Raw genomic sequence first — 22,323 nt, forward strand, 5'->3', positions numbered from 1 at the left:
CATATTTTACATGTTTCCACCACAAGGCTGCAATTTTCACAAATAGCTCTGCCTTCACAAATGAGTCTCAGCCATCATCATCTTAGTCTTAAAAAACCATATGGGATAGTTCATATGAGTATAAAAATTACTTTTACTGTAATATCATGGTCACCTTTTAGTTGTTAACCTTTATTTTTAGGTGACCAATTTTGATCTTCTAAAAGAGATCATTGTCAGATATACATTCATTGATGACTGTAGGAATTGCTGGCATGGAGAAGGCCCATACATGCTGGCGTGGGGTGTTCTCCATGCAAGCATGGATGGACCTGCTCCAGGGTCAGCGATTCCTATTGTCATCAAGAAATGTATATCTGACAATGATCTCTTTAGAAGATCGAAACCAGTCATCTGAAAATAAAAATTAACAACTGAAATGTGAGCACAACTGTGTTTATTAAATTAGTTATAATTTTAATAGGTCACTGTTTTCTTGGATGTTCCAAAACAACTTTTACTTTAGTTTCAGTGGTTCTACAGCACTTGCATACTGAGTTTTTTGTTGACATTCAAAGAAATATTTAGGTATTAATGTTTGCACTTAATTAGTGATTGGATTGTAATATATCTCTTACTTTTCTTATGCTTGCATAGAAGGCCATCTTCTAGACCACGAACAAGGATAAGGTAACTGCCTTGATAACATAATTATAAACTTATTCCAAACAAATGTGCATTAAAAACTTCTAAAACGGCACCCGCCTAAATAAAATAAATATTCAAGAGATCATGTGTTAAATGCATTGTATTCCATCAAAATAGTAAGTTGGATTATAAACATGAGAGCTGGTTTTTGATTGAAAAAGGACTAAAATCTTTTATCTGTAGTTTTATTAGCTAAAATGATATTTTATAGTAACTTGGAGAATTTATTTTTTAAATTAATTTCTATCCTCTTTTATGTTTGCACAGTTTAGATAAATACACGTAGTGTATGTATATGAAAAGGTAAATGGAAGAGTAATTACAGCCATACATAAAAAAACAATGAGTGACAATCTTCCTCTATAAGGATTTCCCTCTAGAGTGAAGAAATGTTAGGTGAGGTAGAGGTGTGAATGTAAAATTATTTAAAAGACTACATTTAAAAATATCACTCAAAATCCCATATGAAATGAGATTAAATAAGACAGGATAAAACAGCAGTTATAATTTTAATTGCTGCTACCCGTTATTTTGTCACAGACTCATGAAACAAAATGTCATCTGCAGAGTGGAAAATTTTTGATGTTTTAGACATTTCTGAAATATAACTTTCATGCAAAACAGGGAGCCTGTGAATAATGATCCCTGATATTGATTTTTTTTTTTTTTTTTTTTTTTTTTTTTTTTTTTTTTTTTTTTTTTTTAGAGTGAACTAACTTGGCTTAATATTATTGCCGAGAACATTATTTTCTTACAGTGACGATGATATTGCCCAAGTCTCTGTATGATGTCGGTACCAATGATGTGTGTCGCTTTGGATTGGAGGAGATTTTCTATGGTTTCGGGTGGCTAGTGGAAATGGTAAAGACTGCCTGTCTTGCTTTAGAGATTAGATTAAGGCAGAGCTCACCATCTGCAGCATCATCAATAGAACCGACTGTGATCCTTTGGTGCAGAGTCGAGTGGAGGGTCGAATCAGAGGCTCAGGCAGTTCAGTGACCATGTAGGCTGCAGATTCCTTGACTTGTGCCAAGGTGGGTTTCCAGGTTCCGCTTAATAGGCCAGGAGCCCACTACACACAGGAGGCAGCTACACAGGTAGGCTGTGTGGTAGGGACTGGGCAGTTTTTTTTAGGTTAGAGGGACTCAGGGAACCACAGAAAGGGCATCCATCTAAAAGGGGGCAGGTAAAATACAGTAAGGTAGTTACAGAAACGATCAGTATTGTAGTTGTGAATTGTCGTAGCTGTGTTGGGAAAGGGAGCTCCAAGCCCTGATAGAAAGCACTGAAGTCAAATAGTTGTAGGTACAGAAATCTGGCTAAAGCCAGATATAAGTTCATCAGAAATTTTTTCAAACAATCTAACAGTGTTCAGAAAGGATGGATTAAATAAAGTTGGTAGTGGAGTGTTTATTGCTGTCAGAAGTAGTTTGCCTTGCAGTGAAACTAAAGTAGATAGTTCCTGCGAAATAGTATGGGTAGTGGCTATACCTGACAATCAGACAACTATTAATTTGATTTTTTTACTGACACCTGACTCAGAAGATACAGTTGCTGAACAGTTCAAAGAAAACCTGAGTCTCATTTCAAATGGGTACCCCACTCATACAATGATAGTTGGTGGTGACTTCAATCTACCCTCAATGTGCTGAAAAATTATATGTTTAAAGCAGGCGGCAGGCATAAAATGTCATCCGAAATTGTACCGAATGCTTTCTCAGAAAATTATTTTGAACAATTAGTTCATGAGCCCACTTTAAGCATCAATGGTTGTGAAAGCATGCTTGATCTCTTAGCAACAAATAATCCTGGACAAATAGTGAGTGCTGTGATGAATACAGGGATTAGCAACCACAAGGCAGTTGCTACTAGGCTGAATACCATAACACCTACAACCATCAAAAAGAATACAAAGTATATCTATTTGAGAAAGCTGATTAAAATGCTCTTAATGCATTTTTAAAAGACAGTCTTCACTCCTTACGATCTGGTCATGTAAGCGTAGAAATGTTGTGGAATGATTTCAAAAAGATAGTGTCAACAGCAATTGAGAGATATATACCACATAAATTAATACATGATGGTACTGATCCCCCATGGTACACTAAACGGGTCAGGTCACTGTTACAGAAGCAGCGAAAAAAGAATGCCAAATTTAAAAGAATGCAAAATCCCCAAGATTGTCAATGTTTTCCATATGTTGGAAATGTAACACTTGCTTCAATGCAAGATGCTTTTAATAATTTCCACAATGAAATTCTGTCTCAAAATCTGGCAGAAAACCCAAAGAGATTCTGGCCATACATAAAGCACACCAGTGGCAAGACGCAATCAATACCTTCACTGCGTGATAACAACGCTGAAGTCACTGATGACAGTGCCACTAAAACAGAGTTATTAAACACGGTTTTCTGAAACTCCTTCACCAAAGAAGATGAAGTAAATCTTCCCGATTTCCAATCAAGTACAATTGCCAAGATCAGAAACATAGAAGTAGATATCCTTGGTGTAACAAAGCAGCTTATATCAATAAAGCCAAGGCCTCCAGACGAGATTGTATACCAGTCAGGTTCCTCTCAGAGTATGCTGATACAATAGCTCCATGTTTAGCAATTATATACAACCACTTGCTCACAGTAAGATCCGTACCTGAAGACTGGAAAATTGCTCAGGTCACACCAATACCCAAGAAGGGAAGTAGGAGTAATCCGCTGAATTACCGGCCCATATCACTAACATCGATTTGCAGTAGGGTTTTGGAACATACACTGTATTCAAACATTATGAAGCACCTTGAAGAAAATGATTTATTGACACATAGTCAGCATGGATTCAGAAAATGTCATTCTTGTGAAACACAACTAGCTCTTTGAAGTAATGAGTGCCATCAGCAGGGGATGTCAAACTGATTCCATATTTTTAGATTTCCAGAAGGCTTTCGACACAGTTCCTTACAAGTGTCTTCTAACCAAACTGCGTGCCTATGGAATATCGCCTCAGTTGTGTGGCTTGGATTCATGATTTCCTATCTGAAAGGTCACAGTTCGTAGTAATAAATGGAAAGTCATCAAGTAAAACAGAAGTAATATCCAGCATTCCCCAAGGAAGTGTTACAGGCCCCCTATTGTTCCTGATCTATATTAATGACATAGGAGACAATCTCGGTAGCCATCTTTGATTGTTTGCAGATGAGGCTGTCATTTACCGCCTTGCAAAGTCATCAGACGACCAAAATGAATTTCAAAATGATATGAATAAGATATCTTTAAAGTGGCAATTGACACTGAATAAAGAAAAGTGTGAAGTTAATCATATGAGTACTAAAAGAAATCTACTAAATTTCAATTATGTGATAAGTTGCACAAATCTGAAGGCTGTTAATTCAACTAAATACTTAGGAATTACAATTACAGATAACTTAAATTGTAACGATCTCATAGATAATGTTGTGGGTAGAACAAACCAAAGACTGTGATTCATTGGCAGAACACTTCGAAGGTGCAACAGGTCTACTAAAGATACACTTGTCCACCCTATACTGAAATATTGCTGTGCAGTATGGGATCCGCATCAGGTGGGGCTGATGGATGGCATTGAAAAAGTTCAAAGAAGGGCAGCTCATTTTGTATTATTGAATATGGGAGATAGTGCCATACACATGATACCTGAATTGGAGTGGAAATCATGAAAACAAAGGCATTTTTTGTTGCGAAGGGATCTTCTCATGAAATTTCAATCACCAGTTTTCTCCTCCAATTGTGAAAACATTCTGTTGGCACCCACTTACAAAGGGAGAAATGATCATGATGATAAAATAAGAGAAATTGGGGCTTGCACAGAAAAATTTAAGTGGTCGTTTCTCCCGTGCGCCGTTTGAGAGAGGAACGGTAGAGAGACAGCTTGAAGGTGGTTCATTGAATCCTCTGCCAGGTACTTTATTGTGAATAGCAGAGTAATCATATAGCTGTAGATGTAGATGAGTAGTTGGGATGTTTGACAGTCAAGTGAAATAGACTGTTTCAGTCAGTGCTTCCACTGAGGATTTTGCCTTTCTGAGTGAACTGGAATATTTTTCACTCATCTGTGAGATGTCAATTTATGGACTACTTGAAAGAGAGAGAATGTTGTACTGAGCAGTTGTCCCTCCAGTACTACTTTCCAGTGAAGTCTTTGGCAGAGGAAGAAGCAGGGCCAGTTGGATGGTAGTCAATGCCTTGCAGGATGATAGTATGTTCTGCTGACTAATATTTCCTGTTACATAGAAGTTCTACTTGGAGAAACGTTTCTTTGATTATTTATAATCTAAATGCCCTTCTTGTCTAGTGTGACATATAGAACATTAACCTGTGAGACATACTGTGTTTGAAAACCAGATAGAGTCAAAGTGCTGGATTAATGACATTTTGTCTGATACCTCGTAACTTTGACCACACGCAATTTTAGTCTAATTGTCTATTCACACTTCAGAAAAAACATAAAGGCAGTTGAAAAACAGCTTATTGGCTGCAGAATTACATTGTATTTTTTCTGTTAAATTAAGTAATGTTACAACATCACGAAGGGCACCTGCCCACAATCATGTGGGAGACATCTGATAAGCAAAGATGCAGAAATTGAGACCCTGCAATAAAGATATGATAAATGTGATGAAAATGAAATAAGAGAGTGTTTTTATTGATACCCATTTTGATCATTATTACAGTGAAAGTCTACTGTGAGAGCCTGATTTAGAAACAACTACCAGGAGGTTATACTTATTGGAACACAAGTTTTTGTAGGAAGTTATTCTGATAAACTGTTTTCATGGTGTCAGGCAAGTAACACTATGCTGACTGGGAGGGTTTGGTTTTCTCAATCCTTATTCTTGGGAGAAGATCAACAACTTCTGTCTGCAATTTTCTGCAGTCTACATACTAATTCTCACAATTCTAGAATAAAAGAGTTGTTAGGAAATTTCAGAAAAATAAGAAGGAAGAAGTGTTAATCCTAAATAAATATTATTTCTTTTAAACTGTCATAGTCTTGTATATTGCACATGCTTCAACATTACCCATAGCTGACACTTAAATTTGAAATTAAATTGTCAGACAATAACAGTTAACATAGAAAAAAATATTTCTAAAAAAATATGACATTATGTTTCAGTGCTCGTCCTGTGAGATTCGGAATCCCTCTGCCATGTACAATGGAAAATAAGGAGAACACAAGGCCATATGTGATAAGAGAGGATGCTGATGGACCAGTCCTTTATCGAGAAGATGCTGACAGTGATGAGGAAAGTATGTGATATGCTTCATGTTAAAATGAAAGAGGATATTGTTATAAAGTAAATTTGTGTTATTACTTTTTCTAATATTGCTTGACATTTAAGTGGAAATAAAAAAGCATATGTGTGTAATTAACAAAGCATGGATTAATATAGCTGGGTAAAGAACTTAATCTCATTGTTTCTGTAGTGTAATTTATTATCAATCACGTGAAAATATGTATCAAAAAATAAAAAAAGGCTTATTGTCATAATATTGTGCACCTCTTTAAGTTTCTATAAATTTTTAATAATTTCTGAATTTTTGTTACACATTAGTAATCCAACAATAACATATTGCGTTTTGTTACAGTTTTATACTGAAAAACATTATTTCAGAATTGCAAGGCAGCTGTGATTCGGTGCAGAACACAGCAGAGCTCTTTTTAATTAGTCACTGTGTGTTTTTGTTTTTATAATTAAATCCACACTATTTTCACAATCATTGAAATATCCTGTATTTTGGTTTTAGGAGGGTTGGTTTAGAAGCCTTGCAGCTTGAGGCTATTCGATAGGGAAATTTTTTACACTTGTTGTTTTGTGACAGTGAAGCAATTGCCCATTTAGATGTGTCTCCTATGCTGTCAGAAATCCCTCTTCAGTTGATTCTCTGATTTTCTCTTTAGACTCCTCCATGTGAGTCACAATATATACCACAATTACATTATCATTCGTGTTATGTGATGGTTGTGAGGCTTTTGGAAAGGACGTATTTTACGAACATTAGAACATTTGTATGTAGTATCTGTAAGGACTGCTTGATATCAATTTTCTTCTGTTCAGCTGCATTTTGAGAAAGGGTTGATTAAAGATTGTTGAAGGAAAATGCAACCAACTAGAACATTGTTGCACAATATAGAAATATTTCCAATGCAGCTGGGAAAAAATAAATACAGTGAGTCTGTTAATACAGAATTCATAATGGTAAGCAGTAATGTCAGTGCTGGTTGACCATACTGTAATTTATTTATATTTGTTTAAAATACTGTCTCACATTTAACACTGCTAGTTAAGTGATGCTGTTCTGTGTGATATCTAATAAATAGTACTCGGTGTTGACATGCTCCTAGTTCAGCACTTTATATAGCAATCTTAATTTCCAGTAGTAATTTTAATCATTGCTTGCAACTTCAGTTTTGTTGTCCTTAATGATCAACTTAACAGATTTTGAAAAAAATGCAGATGGAACTAATAAGGGATTTTGCCATGAAAAATATTAATTAGCAGTAGAAAATGGATATGACACAATAAAAGTTGCAGCAGCTCATCTTAGAGTAAAGATTTCTTTAAAACTCTTATATGCATAGTGAGGAAGACAATGAATAAAGTTCCTGCAAAGAATTATTACTTCTTGTTGAATACATACTATAAAGTTGCACAGATAATGATCATGCATCAAAAATGCAGATTATGGAATTTTACTTGCACTAAAATTTTTCTTGCTTTATCATATAGCAATAAAGAAACTCAAACATATACTGTGATTTTACATTTGTTCTTACATAAGACAAAAACATTTTTACTCCTGTAAAGGTCGCCTTGCTGCTAAGATTGCACGGAAAGATAGTTTGGCTCTGAAACTTGCTTTGCGGCCCAACAGGCAAGAACTGATTGCTCGCAACATAATTCACGAAGAAAGTGAAAATGAACGAATGGAGACAAAGGAAGCAATTGGTGCACGGCTGATAAGGTGTGTCATACTTCAAATAATGTTCTGTATAATATGTTACTTTATGCATTTAAGTAATCAGTGTATACTCAGTTTTATTCAAACACAGCTGTCATAAAAGGTTTTAAAATGTGAATTTTTAGTGTGTCACCAATGAAGAAAGAAATGAAATCTTGACTCGATATAAATGTATCAGGGGTTTCTTATTCTGAAATACTGTAAAACTATAGAAATAGATTGCATCCACTTAACACAAGATATTGTAGCCACCTTAACATGCACAAACTGATGACTGATATCAAGGTGTCAGAACAGATTGATCATTTGAGTTTGGAAACAGATAAGAATTCAAGTGAAGTTGTGTAGAAAATTTGATAAAAAGACAAAATCTGTACAAGGCAGAAACAAAATTTCAAAACTAATTTTGTCATTTGATTTCTCTCTTGCGCTGTGAAAAATATTAGATTCACTGATCCAACTATTCATATTTTTATTTCTATCTTATCCTTTTATGTTTCTTGCTCTCTATTAAAAAAGAACAAATATTACTTTATGAAAAACAGATATCTAGTAGCAGCTTACTTTGTGTTATTGTGTGTTTGATAATTTTCTACATCTCTGTCATCGGAAGCCTTTTTGTCTCTCTCTCCAGCATGTTTTAAATTTGTGTAAATTTGAAATATTTGTAGGCTTAGTGACTTTTTTATGCTCTCTCTCTCTCTCTCTCTCTCTCTCTCTCTCTCTCTCTCTCTCTCCTCAGTTTGTTTGTTTGTTTGTTTAGGGCAAATAGTAAGATAAAAAAATCTAATGAAGTATGTATATTTAAACATTTGACAGGCGGCTGAGCATGCGACCAACACAAGAAGAATTGGAAGAAAGGAATATATTAAAAAGTAAGTATTTTCTACAGTGACTGAATGCTGCTTTCAAAGAAATCTCTGGAGCATTCTGTTTTTCTTAGCCATGTGAAATTATTCTTTAGATATTTTGTTGCTAGTCATACTGCAACACATAGCTCCAAATGATCAGATGTTCAGTGGTTCATCTCCATAAGTGCAGATCACTCACATTCATTATTTTTTATTCATATCTCTGCTGTGATGATACAGTGAGGAAGCAAAAACTCATGAGATACTAGTTTAAAAAAGTCTATACATTTTTATTTTTATCTTTGGCAATTATGGGGACATTGGTCATATATGAGGAAATATTGAAGAAAGTATTATGTAGAAAAATTTATGTGAAAATTGAGTAATTTGCATCGATAAAGCCTAGAGAATTGTGAAGAACAGGTAAAAAGCTAGCCAAACATCAATAAACAGTGCATAAAATGCAAGTCGAGTTGAAATTTGTTTCCAGGATAATGTGCAAAGGTTGGTGGAAGAAAAGCATGAAAAATAAAACCAACTGCTTGAAGTTAGCTAACACTTATTTTTCTAGCATTTTAGTCTGTTGATGAATAAGTCGATTTCTACTGTTGTATTCCTGATGCAGACCCTGAAAGTAAAAGCTAATGTTTTAGGGCAAGAGTAAGTATCTTAGCTCTCCAATGCAAACTATAATTCAGTATCCATAGTCTGCTTATATAAAGTGCTCTTAGAATCCAAATAATTTAGGAGTGAGGGTGACAGTTCACTGAATAATAAAAGTGTTGATAGGAATAAACGCCTCTATAATACTGTGAATTAGCATCATCAGTCCTAGTTTATTTACATACTATCAGTCTCTTATTTAAAATAAATAGCCCATTGCATATGTATGTTTTCTCTTACTGTTTAGAGTAACATTTGATATATGTAGCCTTTGTGCCCAACAGATGCCAAATAAACAGTTTACTTTGAACAGTATTTTTACGTACATAAGCTTCATTGTAGAGATCATTATTGCAATCCAGTGAATTTATGCTAAGATGTTTACTGATTTTGTAATTTAATCAAACCAAAATATGTTTCTCTCTTTGTATCCAACCTAAACATGTGAGATCCGTACTAATGCTAGAAATTGGAAAGTAACTTGGCTGTTACATTTTTGTGACAAAACCACTGAACTGATTTCAGTGAAATTTGGTATGGGTATAGCTGGAACCCTGAGGAAGAACATAGGCTACTTTAGATAGTATGTATATTTAAAAGTGGTGAAGTAGTGAATGAGGGTAACTTCTGTTTTACATCAGTGAAAATAAATTACACTGAAAAACTGTTAAACTTGTTGTATAATGTACACATTGTATAAAATATAGCTAGCTCATTGTTCTGCATTGGGAGAGGAGGGAGAGGGAGGAGGAGGGTTGGCCCTCATTACAAACTATGCTTACCCAAACAGGCAAAAATTTGAGGGCAGCTGATGTTATTACATGTACAATAGTGTAGTTACTCAATGTCACTCATCACAACTAATGATATGTGACCACAGCTGCAGGTAACAGCTAGTGTTTTTATATTTTTGTGAGAGCACTTGTGAAAATCTATGTTTTCATGTATATAATAAACTTTTCAATGTTGTAATAATCAGCATCACCAGAAACATGAGATTTCACTTCCATGTGTGACACTCTTCTAAGAGACAAAGGAATACCTCCTTATGGTTTATGTGTAATATAAGTGTGCTTAACATAATATTAAATGTAATTCATTTACCCACTGTATTGGAACATAGAACAAAAACAGGGAGAAAAGCTGAGAGTTGTTAATCCAAAGGCATCACGCTTACTTGTCAAAAGCATATTTTCAAATGCTGTTAAATTAAATGATGATGTCAGAAGAGAGTTGGTCAGGAAAGAACTCTTGGCAAATCTCATGCCAGAACAATGGATAAGTTAGTGGAGCAAGAGATAACACATCCAGAAATGTTTATTTGGCATTAGTACAAGCAACAGAGCATAAGAAGTTATAGGGGCAGGATACGATTAGAATGCGTAAACCAGATTAGCTAGGATTTTGAGTCTGGTTAATATGCAGAGATGAAGATAATAGAACAAGATGGGATGGCATGGATGATACGGAATCAAATGTCTGATGACATTCGAAAAAGAGTACTGGAATATGTATGTAGAGCTCAGTCTTTATACTACAGACACAGAATGTAGAAGTTAACTAGGTATAACTAGTAACACACTCTTTTGTTCCTAGCTGTCAAGCAGTAACAAAAAGCATCGTTCTTGAAATTAAATTAACATCATTCTTCATCTCTCATTAAAATTGAATATCAATCTGATTTTAATGTTTGAAGAGGTTACTGAGTTTTCACAATGGCAAAAACTGAACATTTAAAGTAAAACATAAAGTATTTATCTTGGTTACTGTACAGAAAAGAGTGATGTAACAGGCTTAGTATTTGTCTCTAACTTGTATTTATATTCTTGTACAGAACAAAGTGCAGCAGAGGAAAAGAAGATGAAAGAAGAAAAGAAGAGGATGCTTCTGCGAAAGCTTAGTTTCAGGCCAACAGTTGAAGAGCTCAAGGAGAAAAAGGTTATTCTAATTTCCATTGTTATCTTTTACTGTTTATGTTATGTTTCATAGTGTATGCTACAATTCAAACATTCCTTTTGTAGTAAATTATATCTGCAATATATTATCACTTTTACATGGTACAGCTCATTTACAAATGAGCTAGGCAGGATTTATATATTGATAAACTGATCTACTAAAATTGTTCATCAAACTGTATGCAATCCATTTCGTGATCACAACAAGTGCCCATTGACACACATTAAACAAAACTCTCAGTATTCCTATATTCAGTTAAGAGTTAAGTTTTGATCAGTTGTAGACCTTCTCAGATATGTATGATAATAACTCTTACTCAGTTTCGTGTTGCTTGAAGTTTGTTTACTGTTTTCATTAATTTGGCGTATGACTCACAAACTGCCTCCGCCCCCACTCCACAAGGTAATTTGATTAATAAAAAAAATCATGATGTGTGCACAGGGCACAATCATTTAATAGCTCGAATGGTTTGTTAATAATGATGATGAAACATACCAAAATTCAAATACTAAAATTAGAATGTTCATTACTCTCAAAAAAATCTATTTTCTATAAAAAAAAATTGTCCTTCCAACAAGTGATTGTTTGAAAGACAGACTGCAAGACATAGAACATAAAACATCGACCATTAATATCAAATCCTGACTTTCATTACTTGAAAGTAGTATGAAGATGCAGAATATCTCTTAAACAATCGAAACTCCATGTAGAAATGTCAACAATGTAGGAAAAGATAGATTGCTACTTACCGTAAAGACGAACATCAAGTTGCAGGCAGGTATGATTAAGACACTTACACATAACGTTTCAGCCACAGCCTTCATCAGAAAAAGAAAAAGACACACTGTTCATTCTCAGAAGCAAGCACATCTCAAGCACAGATACATGATCACCAACTCTCGCAGCTCAGGCTTGAATGCCAGGTAGTAGCAATCTACCGGGTGATCAAAAAGTCAGTATAAATTTGAAAACTGAGTAAATCATGGAATAATGTAGGTAGAGAGAGGTACAAATACACACACATGCTTGGAATGACATGGGGTTTTATTAGAACCAAAAAAATACGAACGTTCAAAAAATGTCTGACAGTTGGTGCTTCATCTGATCAGAATAGCAATAATTAGCATAACAAAGTAAGACAAAGCAAAGATGATGTTCTTTACAGGAAATGCTCAATATGTCCACCATCATTCCTCAACAATAGCTGTAGCCAAGGAATAATGTTGTGAACAGCACTGTAAAGCATGTCCGGAGTTAATGGTGAGGCATTGGCGTCGGATGTTGTCTTTCAGCATCCCTAGAGATGTCAGTCAATCATGATACACTTGCAACTTCAGGTAACCCCAAAGCCAATAATCACATGGACTGAGGTCTGGGGACCAGGGAGGCCAAGCATGGCGAAAGTGGCGGCTGAGCACACGATCATCACCAAACGACGCGCGCAAGAGATCTTTCACATGTCTAGCAATACTTGCTTTTTTTTGGTTCTAATAAAACTTCATGTGATTCCAAGCATGTGTGCCAATTTTTACCTCTCTATCTAAATTATTCCATGGTTTATTAAATTTTCAAATTTATACTGACTTTTTGATCACCCAGTATCTTTTCCTACATTGTAGAATATCCCTTAAGATTCATCAGAAGATTAATGATACTTTTCTCCATTTTGTAGCAGCATATTACCTGCTCATCTACACCAAATTCCATTGTTAAAATCACGAATGTACTGAGTGGCTGGGTAAGATGAAACAGATTTCAGTTAATACACAAAGACATAACAAGAAGCAGCTGAACCAGAAAATTTGTCATTATGGTTTATGCTGTCTTGCAGTTACTTATTCTAACTTTTCGACATGTAATTAATAGCTCCACATTCTTATTTAATGGGATAAGTGTTGTTGACACTTTTTATAGGCTTTCAATAGACAGGCTGTCATTATAATGTTTGACAGACATGTATTGGTTCCACATTATCCTACCTCCATATTCTGCTATCTGTGTAGATTGGATACTATTCCTGCTTTCCAGTAATTTTAATTTTGAAATGGAAGAAGATGTAGTACTCCGAAGCCAAGTGAAATGTGCAAGTAATTTCTGTTATTGACTACAAAGATGCCATTAATGGATCAACCTGGTATGCATCTGAAAGTAACTATTTTAAGTATGGGCTACCAGGAGTTTGCAGGACTCCATTTTAACTCTGTAGTTGTACTTCACAGTTTCATTTGATATTAATCTGCATAGAAGTTTCTTGCATCCTGCAGAGATTTTTCTTTATTTCATTCTTTTGAATATATCCACCTGAGAAGTGCCAATTAAGAAGAAAACTTTATGCATGCTTTTCCTCGCAGCACTCCTATACTTCCTGTAGGACCGATAACATAGAAGGTATAGAGGCTCTGAAGTTGAGAACACCAGGATTAATTCTTAAATGCCATGCAGGAGGTCAAGAACAAAGTAGTGAAGTGTGAGACATGACGTGAATCAAATTATTGAGCATTTGTGAATGAATGTCACTATCAATATAAAATAACATAACATGAAATATTCTTATTGCTTAGTGGATATAAAGTTACTGATGTTGTATGGGATTCAGTATTTTGTGTGAAGGATTGGACTAAGTTAAAGATTTGTGTACGTTTTGTTGCAGATCATTCGATTTAATGATTACATTGAAGTGACACAGGCACACGAATATGACAGGAGGGCAGATAAACCATGGACTCGCCTCACACCTAAGGATAAGGCTGCCATCCGTAAGGAACTCAATGAGTTCAAAAGTTCTGAAATGGAAGTGCATGAAGAAAGCCGTCACCTCACAAGGTAACACTTAAGATCTTATGTTTATTGCATCATTTATGCCAGTGTTTCCTTTTGATGTAATTTAAATGTAATTTCATTAATCCAAATGGCAGTGACACAATTGTAACCAAGGTCTTGGGGATGTAAAAAAATTGAGCTTCTAAATCATTGCAACCAAAAGATACTGTTGTCTGTAAATACCTGTTTTTAAAGTTGAAATTTATACCTATCTTCCTTTGGTAGTGTAAATAATTTAAGCTTTTAAGTCAATGCAGTCAAAAGGTACAGCCACATATGTCACATATTTTGATACTTGCAAACTCACTCATCAAAATCTATAGATTAGCCATCTATTCACATGTCGGGCCTGGTGGTTTTTCAGTAAAGCACATGCCTGGAAACTGAAAGGTCGCAGAATTGAATCTCAATCGGACGATTAATTTTTCAGTCTTCGTTTTAACCTGGCCTTCACCTCTATGATGTGAGGAGTTTCCAGAGACATGGTTCAGATTCCATGTTAAACTGTAGGTTCTCTTTCCTCAGTTGGATGACTGAGGTTGGTTAGGGACACACAGATTGCCAAAGTGGCATCCAGTAGAAAGACTTTTGCTAGGCCACAGAGCCACACAAAATGATCATTATTAACTATGTACATGATGTAAAGTGTGTACAAAACCCGTAGAATGAAAGTCCTACTCACACCTGTCCGGACTTTACTCACTGATACGTAGTAAAGAAAATTTCCTGATTGTGTGAAAATAATATTATGTTATTGAGTTATAGCAGAAGTCTATGTAATAAGAAACGAGAGCTCTCAAGTGTGTGTTGTGCTAGCTTAATACACAGGAAATTGTGCCAGACCCAGATTGAATCCATGTGTACTGTGTTATTGGTCATTGGCCTGAAACTTCCTGGCAGATTAAAACTGTGTGTCGGACCGAGACTCGAACTCGGGACCTTTGCCTTTCACGGGCAAGTGCTCTTCCAACTGAGCTACCCAAACATGACTCACGCCCTGTCCTCACAGCTTTACTTCTGCCAGTACCTCGTCTCCTACCTTCCAAACTTTACAGAAGATCTCCTGCGAACTTTGCAGAACTAGCACTCCTGAAAGAAAGGATATTGCGGAGACATGGCTTTACCACGGCCTGGGGGTGTTTCCAGAATGAGATTTTCACTCTGCAGTGGAGTGTGCGCTGATATGAAACTTCCTGGCAGATTAAAACTGTGTGCCGGACCGAGATCAGCGCACACTCTGCTGCAGAGGGAAAATCTCATTCTGAGCATTTGCCTGGTACACCATCCAGCTCAAGTGTGATTTTTAGGTAGTTTCTAAGACATGTTTAGGCAGATGCCTGGCCGGTCCTCAATCTGCAGTTCAGAAAAGATGATAAACAAACTGTTAAAACACTATAACACATGGAGCAGAGATTATGTGGTTTGCAGACAGATAGCACACATGAACTTCATAAATAATTGCCAGGTCATGAAATAGCAGTCCGTGCCACAGGTAGTTATATGGAAGCAAATGAATTTTCTCTCTTTCATGGTTAATAATTTTGGAACTATGAATATCTGTAGAAGAAATTATTTTTCTATAATGTCACATAATTGAAATATTAAATTGATTGAAATTAAGTTTTGTGGAACAGCCTGCAATATATAAGCAAATCAGTTCTTAAACTCTATTAACAACACATATTGTATAGGGAAAGTTGTCTAATACTAATATTGTTCAACTGCCTTTATGCTCCATTCACAGATTTTTGTGGATAAAAAAATTGAAAAAGTATGCTCATCTACATTTTATATTTAGTTGTTCATTCGTGATGCCAGCCTCACTGACATGGTAGTTTCATGTTACAAGACCCCTTTTACTCATATACTTTCCTTTCATTTCTCTCCTTTTAACTCAATGAGAAAAGACCATTTGTTTCAAAGACATGAATTCTTTAATCTGTAAAGTGTGTTGCTGTGTACTTGATGAGTATGGTCCTCTACGTACTTTTTTTCTAGTTTACACTGTTTATTTGAGAGAGTGCTTGGATCTTGAAATGTATAATTGGATTTACTGTTTTTATTTCAGGTTCCATAGGCCATGACGACAGCAACGTATAGGCAAGGAAATCCACTGGGCCAGTGTCATTCAGGGGCCGCTCATGAAGAGTGTACTTGTGATAGTGATGCTGCAATATAGTGTTACGTCCAAGCTGACTGACTTTTACACTCTCATCCTGGCCAGAAGTGATCCTTTTTTCATATGAAAATGAATCACATCTGTTACATATTGATTAATTTCATATTATTAGAGCAAATTTGTGTGTAAGAAACAAATTTTAATATCTCGTCTGTAAATAATGTAAAATTACCTTTGCAGCCATTTCTCGTAGGGATGGCTTCTGGACTCAGTAGTGCATTTTTTGGCACAACTCTTTAAGGGAAAGAAAGTAATGGTTACCCACCAAATCTTCATAGATGAGTAAATTTCAGAAGTGGAGATGAGTCTGCAGTTTTGTTTTGCCTGGTTGTGTAGCTGTGGGTGTTCATGGCTGCAGTTATGCTGAATGTAGTACATGAGATAATTGCCTTAGAAAATTGATTGTTTCTATTAAGCCTGTCTAAAATGGCAACTGTATTTATTACTGTTTTTGTAGATAACAATGATCAAGTCTTAACCCTGTGGTTTCTCAGAGTATTAGAGAAATCATTATGAAAGTTTTATGTCGCTACCAACTTTCTCGGGACATGAACAAATTATTTTTTATTATTCCAGTTTTCTTTATATATTGAGTTATTAAATGATATGTGAATGCACTTAGTCTTGTTATTAAATAAAACTATATATTTCCTGATGAACATTGTGCATGTAGGATATTCCCAGAAAAAATATCAGTGTCTGGCTGGTTGCACCATTGCCCTGTAATTAAAAATAAAATTCAATCTATGTTTTTAAACAATTTGTGAGAGAGGTGTATTTGAGTGTATTGTTGCAATATTACTGCTAGAAACTGAAGTAGTAACACTTGATTTATCTTTCAAGTGATTTTTTGATACAGTTCTTCAGTAGTGTACATCAATATTCATTATGAAGTCAGTAAATCCTCCTAATAGTTATTCTTTTATTTTGTGATTTATTACTCGACATATTGCCCTAAACATAAGAAAATCTGCATTAAGTAGTTTTTCAGAATCAGAACTGCTGAAAAATTATGAAAATTTATAATGATCTCACTCAATGTATGTTACCAGGAGTTAACCATTATCCCTTTGAATATGGCTACTATAACCATGATATGATTTTTCATTCTTACCAGTGACATTGCAACTGTACATCCTGACAGCTTTTGTTTTATTAGCAGTTAACAACTACAAATAAGAAAAACAGAAGTTAATATTAAACAACAAAAAATGGAAAAAGGGGGAAATTACTCACTTGGTTTGAAACCAGAATAATGATGGTAACCAATGTTGTACCAGCAACAAAAAGAACTACCTTTTCAGATATAAAATATGGGAAGTGTAGATGAAGTAAACAGAACATGTTAGAAAGAAACTATTGAGTCTGAGGACAGAGAGATATTTCGGTGGAAAACTGATCAAAACTGCCATCTTGATAGGTGTGTTTAAGTCTATACAGCTGAGAAAGTTAGACGTTTTACAAGTGTCATATACTAGAGCACTGCTTGCTAGTAATAATTACAAGAATGTCAATGTGAATGTGAATTTCAGCGATCCCTTTGTGAAACAATTAAGAACTTCACTGTATGTAAAGTAGCTTAACAGAATCAAAGTAATAATTTCATGAATGAAATGAAAGACAAACAACAACAGACAAATTTAAGGGAAGGAGAATTGGGAGAAAGAAGGGAAGATAAGGGAGAAAATTGACAAGTAGCTGAAAAACCAAATGGCATATATATGAAAAGAGTTAAATAATAATGCAAACAAAGAAGGCCAGTGATAATGTGAGTTTGCTTAGTTAGTTTCAATGATAAAATAGCTATCATCTGTTTAGTTCCATTGCTAGGAAGGGGAATGTTGGCAAATTAGATGCATTACAGACACTGAGATGCCACTTTTTAATTTGGAAAATGATGTCTACATAACTTTTACTTTATGTGCATACCAGTGGATAAAGGGGGGAAAAAGATCCCTGGAACAGAGAGGTTAAATAATGCAGGATAATATTTTACATTACATATTTGTTTGATATATATAATTTTTTCATTGTCTTACTTATAACAAAACCCAATATTAACTAAGAAATAGGGCATGGTTTGATGAGCTTCCATGCATCTTCATTATTGTCCTTAATTTATTACACTTTCCTCGTTTTTTCCAATGGATCAGATAGGCTGAACTTGTGTTTTCCTGATGCCACCTCACCATCCATTGTTAAAGAAGAGCTCAGATCCGTTGTGGTTTTGTTACATTTTCCAAATTTTTTTGACGAGTTGATATTCACAACTTTCTTTTGATGCAGTTGGGTAGAAGTGAAGAGTCTTCAAAAAGCTTCATATAATGTCTTTATTCAGTAAGATAAACTGATTGTTATTGATAATGCAATTTAAATATTACCAGTCTGTGCACATTATGTTCAATGAACATAATGTTTGCCAAATTATTACTCATGATATTTATGCATACCATAAACAATAGCATAGTGATGAATGTCTTGAGACCGTTGCTCATTTTTTGTGTAATGTTATTCATACAGATATGAACATTAGTGCTTTATTGTCCTTATTTGGGAAATATCTGATGTGACCTGTTTTTGGATATCTTTTCCTAGTTGAAACTGGATAGTATTTGTCAAGAGATATATTGACCCAGATGTGTGTTTGGGATGGCATTCTCTGTGATAAAATTTTCTTAATGTTCGTTACTGACAAATAATTCTTCACTGCACACACATGAAATTGATGTGCAATGTAATACATGCAGCAGATGTTTTTGAAAAACAGAAGAAAGAGTGTGTGTGTGTGTGTGTGTGTGTGTGTGTGTGTGTGTGTGAGAGAGAGAGAGAGAGAGAGAGAGAGAGAGAGAGAGAGAGAGAGAGTTTTACTTGGTGAGTAAAGTTGCATAGTGTGAACCAGTTATCCAATAGGCATGTATGTCAATTACACCTTTATATGGTATACGGAAAGAAGCTGCATGAACCAGTTTTTCTGCAAAAACTGTTTGAAAATAAGGCATTTCAAATGATTTTTTTTGCATTACCTGTATCATGTTTTGACCCAAAGTGATCTATAGATGATGTAGCAGAAATCTTTTTAAGTATTTTATGTGAGATTAGATTTTCAGGATATTCCATGAAATATATTTTGCTAGGAATTTATCTTTGAACCTAATTTATGTTTGATATTTTTGTACTGATCTTCAGTGAAAGCACAGCTTACCCCTTACTTTATCACAGGAGGAGTTGTTTCTTTATTGTATATATCTGACATTTTATAACTGTGTGAAGCTCAGAAGTTGATCGATTTATTGCAGTATCTTTGTTGTTACTTCATTTTTATCATTATTTGCTAGAAACTTTTAAAAAACTAGAATCAAGGATTTAAAAAACAGTTTCATTGACAGTCCTCCCCTTCCAGGTATGGAATTATTCAATCTTCCATCAAATACTTTTACATTTAGGTAGGAAATTTATATTTGCTTGTGTTTGATTATACACAAAAATTGTCATTGTGGATTGAGAGCTGGCCACTCTTTGTTTCTGTCTATCTTTTACTATAGTAGAACATTCCGTTTGTGGAGGGTCAGATAACAAAAAAAAATGGTATTTTTTATTAGCATCACTCATCTTTCATTAATTAACTTTTGTTATGTTAGGGCACAAGAGCTGTTAATCCCACTGCATACCAGTCCTCCCTACTATCCCATCTCAAACAGCGAATTGTGCAGTCTCCCACAATAGGTACAGTAGTTATATTTCTACCAAGTATCAGAATAACGAGACTTTTAATTACATGTTATACACTACAAAAATTATTTAATGCCTTTTTGTTTCATGCATCTTATTATTGCATCAATGAATGTAAATCTCTTTAATGGCGAAATTTCTGTATCTCACACATCACATTAATTTTTAAGAACTTATTACATATGTGTCACATCATGTCTACAGAGACAATTTCTGCAATGTATTTGTTGTGAAATGTCAAAGGGTAAGGAAGTCTACAAACAAGAATTGAAACTAATATAGTGAGAGCTAAACTTTGAAGAAATGTGATGTAATAACTGACTGTCTTGGAATTAATCACTACACTTCACTCATGAAGGTTGTGTATGAATACACTCTCTCTGTTTTTCACAAATATATTTTGTTAGCTGAATGATTTGAATATAAAAATATTTCTGTAAGTAGAAATTATACATAAAATATACAAAAACTATCACATGTAGCAAATGACAAAGCTTATCTTAGTTGTAAGGCTATCACTTTTTTGTATCAATATTTACAATTTTGACAACTCTTAAAAATTTTATTAAGAGTGTTTAAATGTAAATTGTGATGATGAACTTATTTTGTTCTAAATAGGGGCCATCAAAATTTGGCCATTAAATAGTAAAAACCTCAAGTGTATCAAATTTTATGCATTCACAATGTAATTCTGTATCATAGTCATTTTATTTGTATCATGGGCAAATCATAACTGTGACCAAATTTTTTTTCTTTTTATTTTCCTTTTTTCTTTTTCTTTTTTTTTTTTTTTTTTTAAAAAAAAGGATAGGCATGTGGCAGCCTGCTGAACATGTGCAGTTCAATGAAGGACTGCTCTCATAACTGTGCATGTTTCATTATTTAACTTTTCTTAAAAGTGTCTTCCGTGCAAATATCATTTGCACTGCTTTGACAATTGTGTTGTGCATCTTCTGCAGCCGCTGTGATTAAACCCATTAAGAAAATAAAAACATAATTTTTCCAAATTTGTTTTATACTCTAGCTGACTACTGTATGGATTAACATCACAGAGGTACTGATGTGAAATAACTGCTAGCCTATGAGATGTGATTATTGTAAATTTATTGGTCTGTGCTACTGCAAAGAATATTAATTTTTCCTGTTTTGATTGATCCAAGTGGGAACTCCATGAGTCAAAGGTGTTATGCAAGCAATCAAATAATTGTACTAAAGAAAACTCAAATACCTAGACTCAAATTTGACAGCATCGCATAAAAGATAAAACTGAATCTCAAACTTTTAGAACTAGAGACAGATTACTTTTTAATTTAAACAACAGAAAGGAAAATACACAAACAATAGCATTCTTAATAAGGGTCGAGAAGAGAAGATTACATTCTTAGTTTAATCTTTAATTCGTGAGTAGCAATGCTCTACTTCTAGAAGTATAAGATTCAGACGTAAAAATGCAAACTGTATAAGTTTTGGGTGGGTATGGACATTTGATCTATATATTTATAGTAGTTGCCACTACAAACATGGAATTAATAACAACACATCTGTACCTTTGTGTTAGCAGTTTGTTTAATAACAATAGATTCTCTAAAGTCCTGCCATAAATAATATGAAATGTTATTTGTAGTTGACGGGCTGATGACTGTAAAGTGTTTGAAACCTTTTTTTGCATCAATTGTTGAGTGTGACTGTGCTGTAAACTAATTGTAAGTATGTGGAGTGAAAATGAGTTGTCCAGTTTTATGCATCAGTATATTATGTAAAATCATTCCAGTGTAAAAGCTTTTGTTCATGTTGATTTGTGTGGTCCTCCTCCAGTTTTACTTCTCCTGACCCCATATACCTCCCCTTCCTCCTCTTCTGATTTTCTTTACAAGTGGTGTGAGATATTCTACTGTATGAATTGTTTCTGCGCTGTTAGTGGAGCTCATTCTGCAGATGCTCTATAATGATTCTCAAAATTTTGATCTCTTGCTGTATGACAATCTCAAATGATAGACTAAATAGTTTAACTGAACTTTGTATTATGACAACACATTGGGTCAGCCTACAATACCTCATTCTCTCAGAGTACCTGAATGAATGTCAGTAACATAAGAGAGGCAATTCTAATACTCTCAATATGATGAAAGTTCCACCTCTAGCTGCCCTAAATTTAACACTTCCCTGAATGCTGATTCTAATGTAGCAATTTTGGTGCAAGTACAATTGGAAATAAAATATTGATTTTTGAAAGAATTAGAAGTAATGTAAGGTGAATATAATGCATCAGTTTTTATTTCTGATATTTCAAGGGTAATATATTGTGCTTATGTCTAACAAAACTACCCACAATGAGCACATTGGTGGACAACATTTGTTTTGTATGGAAACAAAAGGACTGATGATATCTTGGACATGGACACAAATTAATTGTCTTACCTACACTGGAACACATTTTAATGGAGAC

General features: G+C 34.6%; 1 protein-coding gene across 1 annotated transcript in view; it reads left to right on the forward strand.

Annotated features, from left to right (window-relative positions):
• LOC124759253 (phosphatase and actin regulator 2-like) overlaps nt 1-22,112 on the forward strand; it is a gene marked incomplete at its 5' end in the record, with an annotated part of 49,286 nt that extends 27,174 nt beyond the window's left edge. The window contains 6 exons of the mRNA XM_047249090.1: nt 5,833-5,966; nt 7,526-7,682; nt 8,499-8,554; nt 11,028-11,131; nt 13,800-13,972; nt 16,038-22,112. Of these exons, the coding sequence (XP_047105046.1) occupies nt 5,833-5,966; nt 7,526-7,682; nt 8,499-8,554; nt 11,028-11,131; nt 13,800-13,972; nt 16,038-16,053 (640 nt within the window). The remainder of the gene's footprint in view (nt 1-5,832; nt 5,967-7,525; nt 7,683-8,498; nt 8,555-11,027; nt 11,132-13,799; nt 13,973-16,037) is intronic.
• Between the last annotated feature and the right edge of the window lie 211 nt (nt 22,113-22,323).

This window comes from Schistocerca piceifrons, chromosome 1, assembly GCF_021461385.2.
Source record: "Schistocerca piceifrons isolate TAMUIC-IGC-003096 chromosome 1, iqSchPice1.1, whole genome shotgun sequence".
Classification (NCBI taxonomy): Eukaryota; Metazoa; Arthropoda; class Insecta; order Orthoptera; family Acrididae; genus Schistocerca; species Schistocerca piceifrons.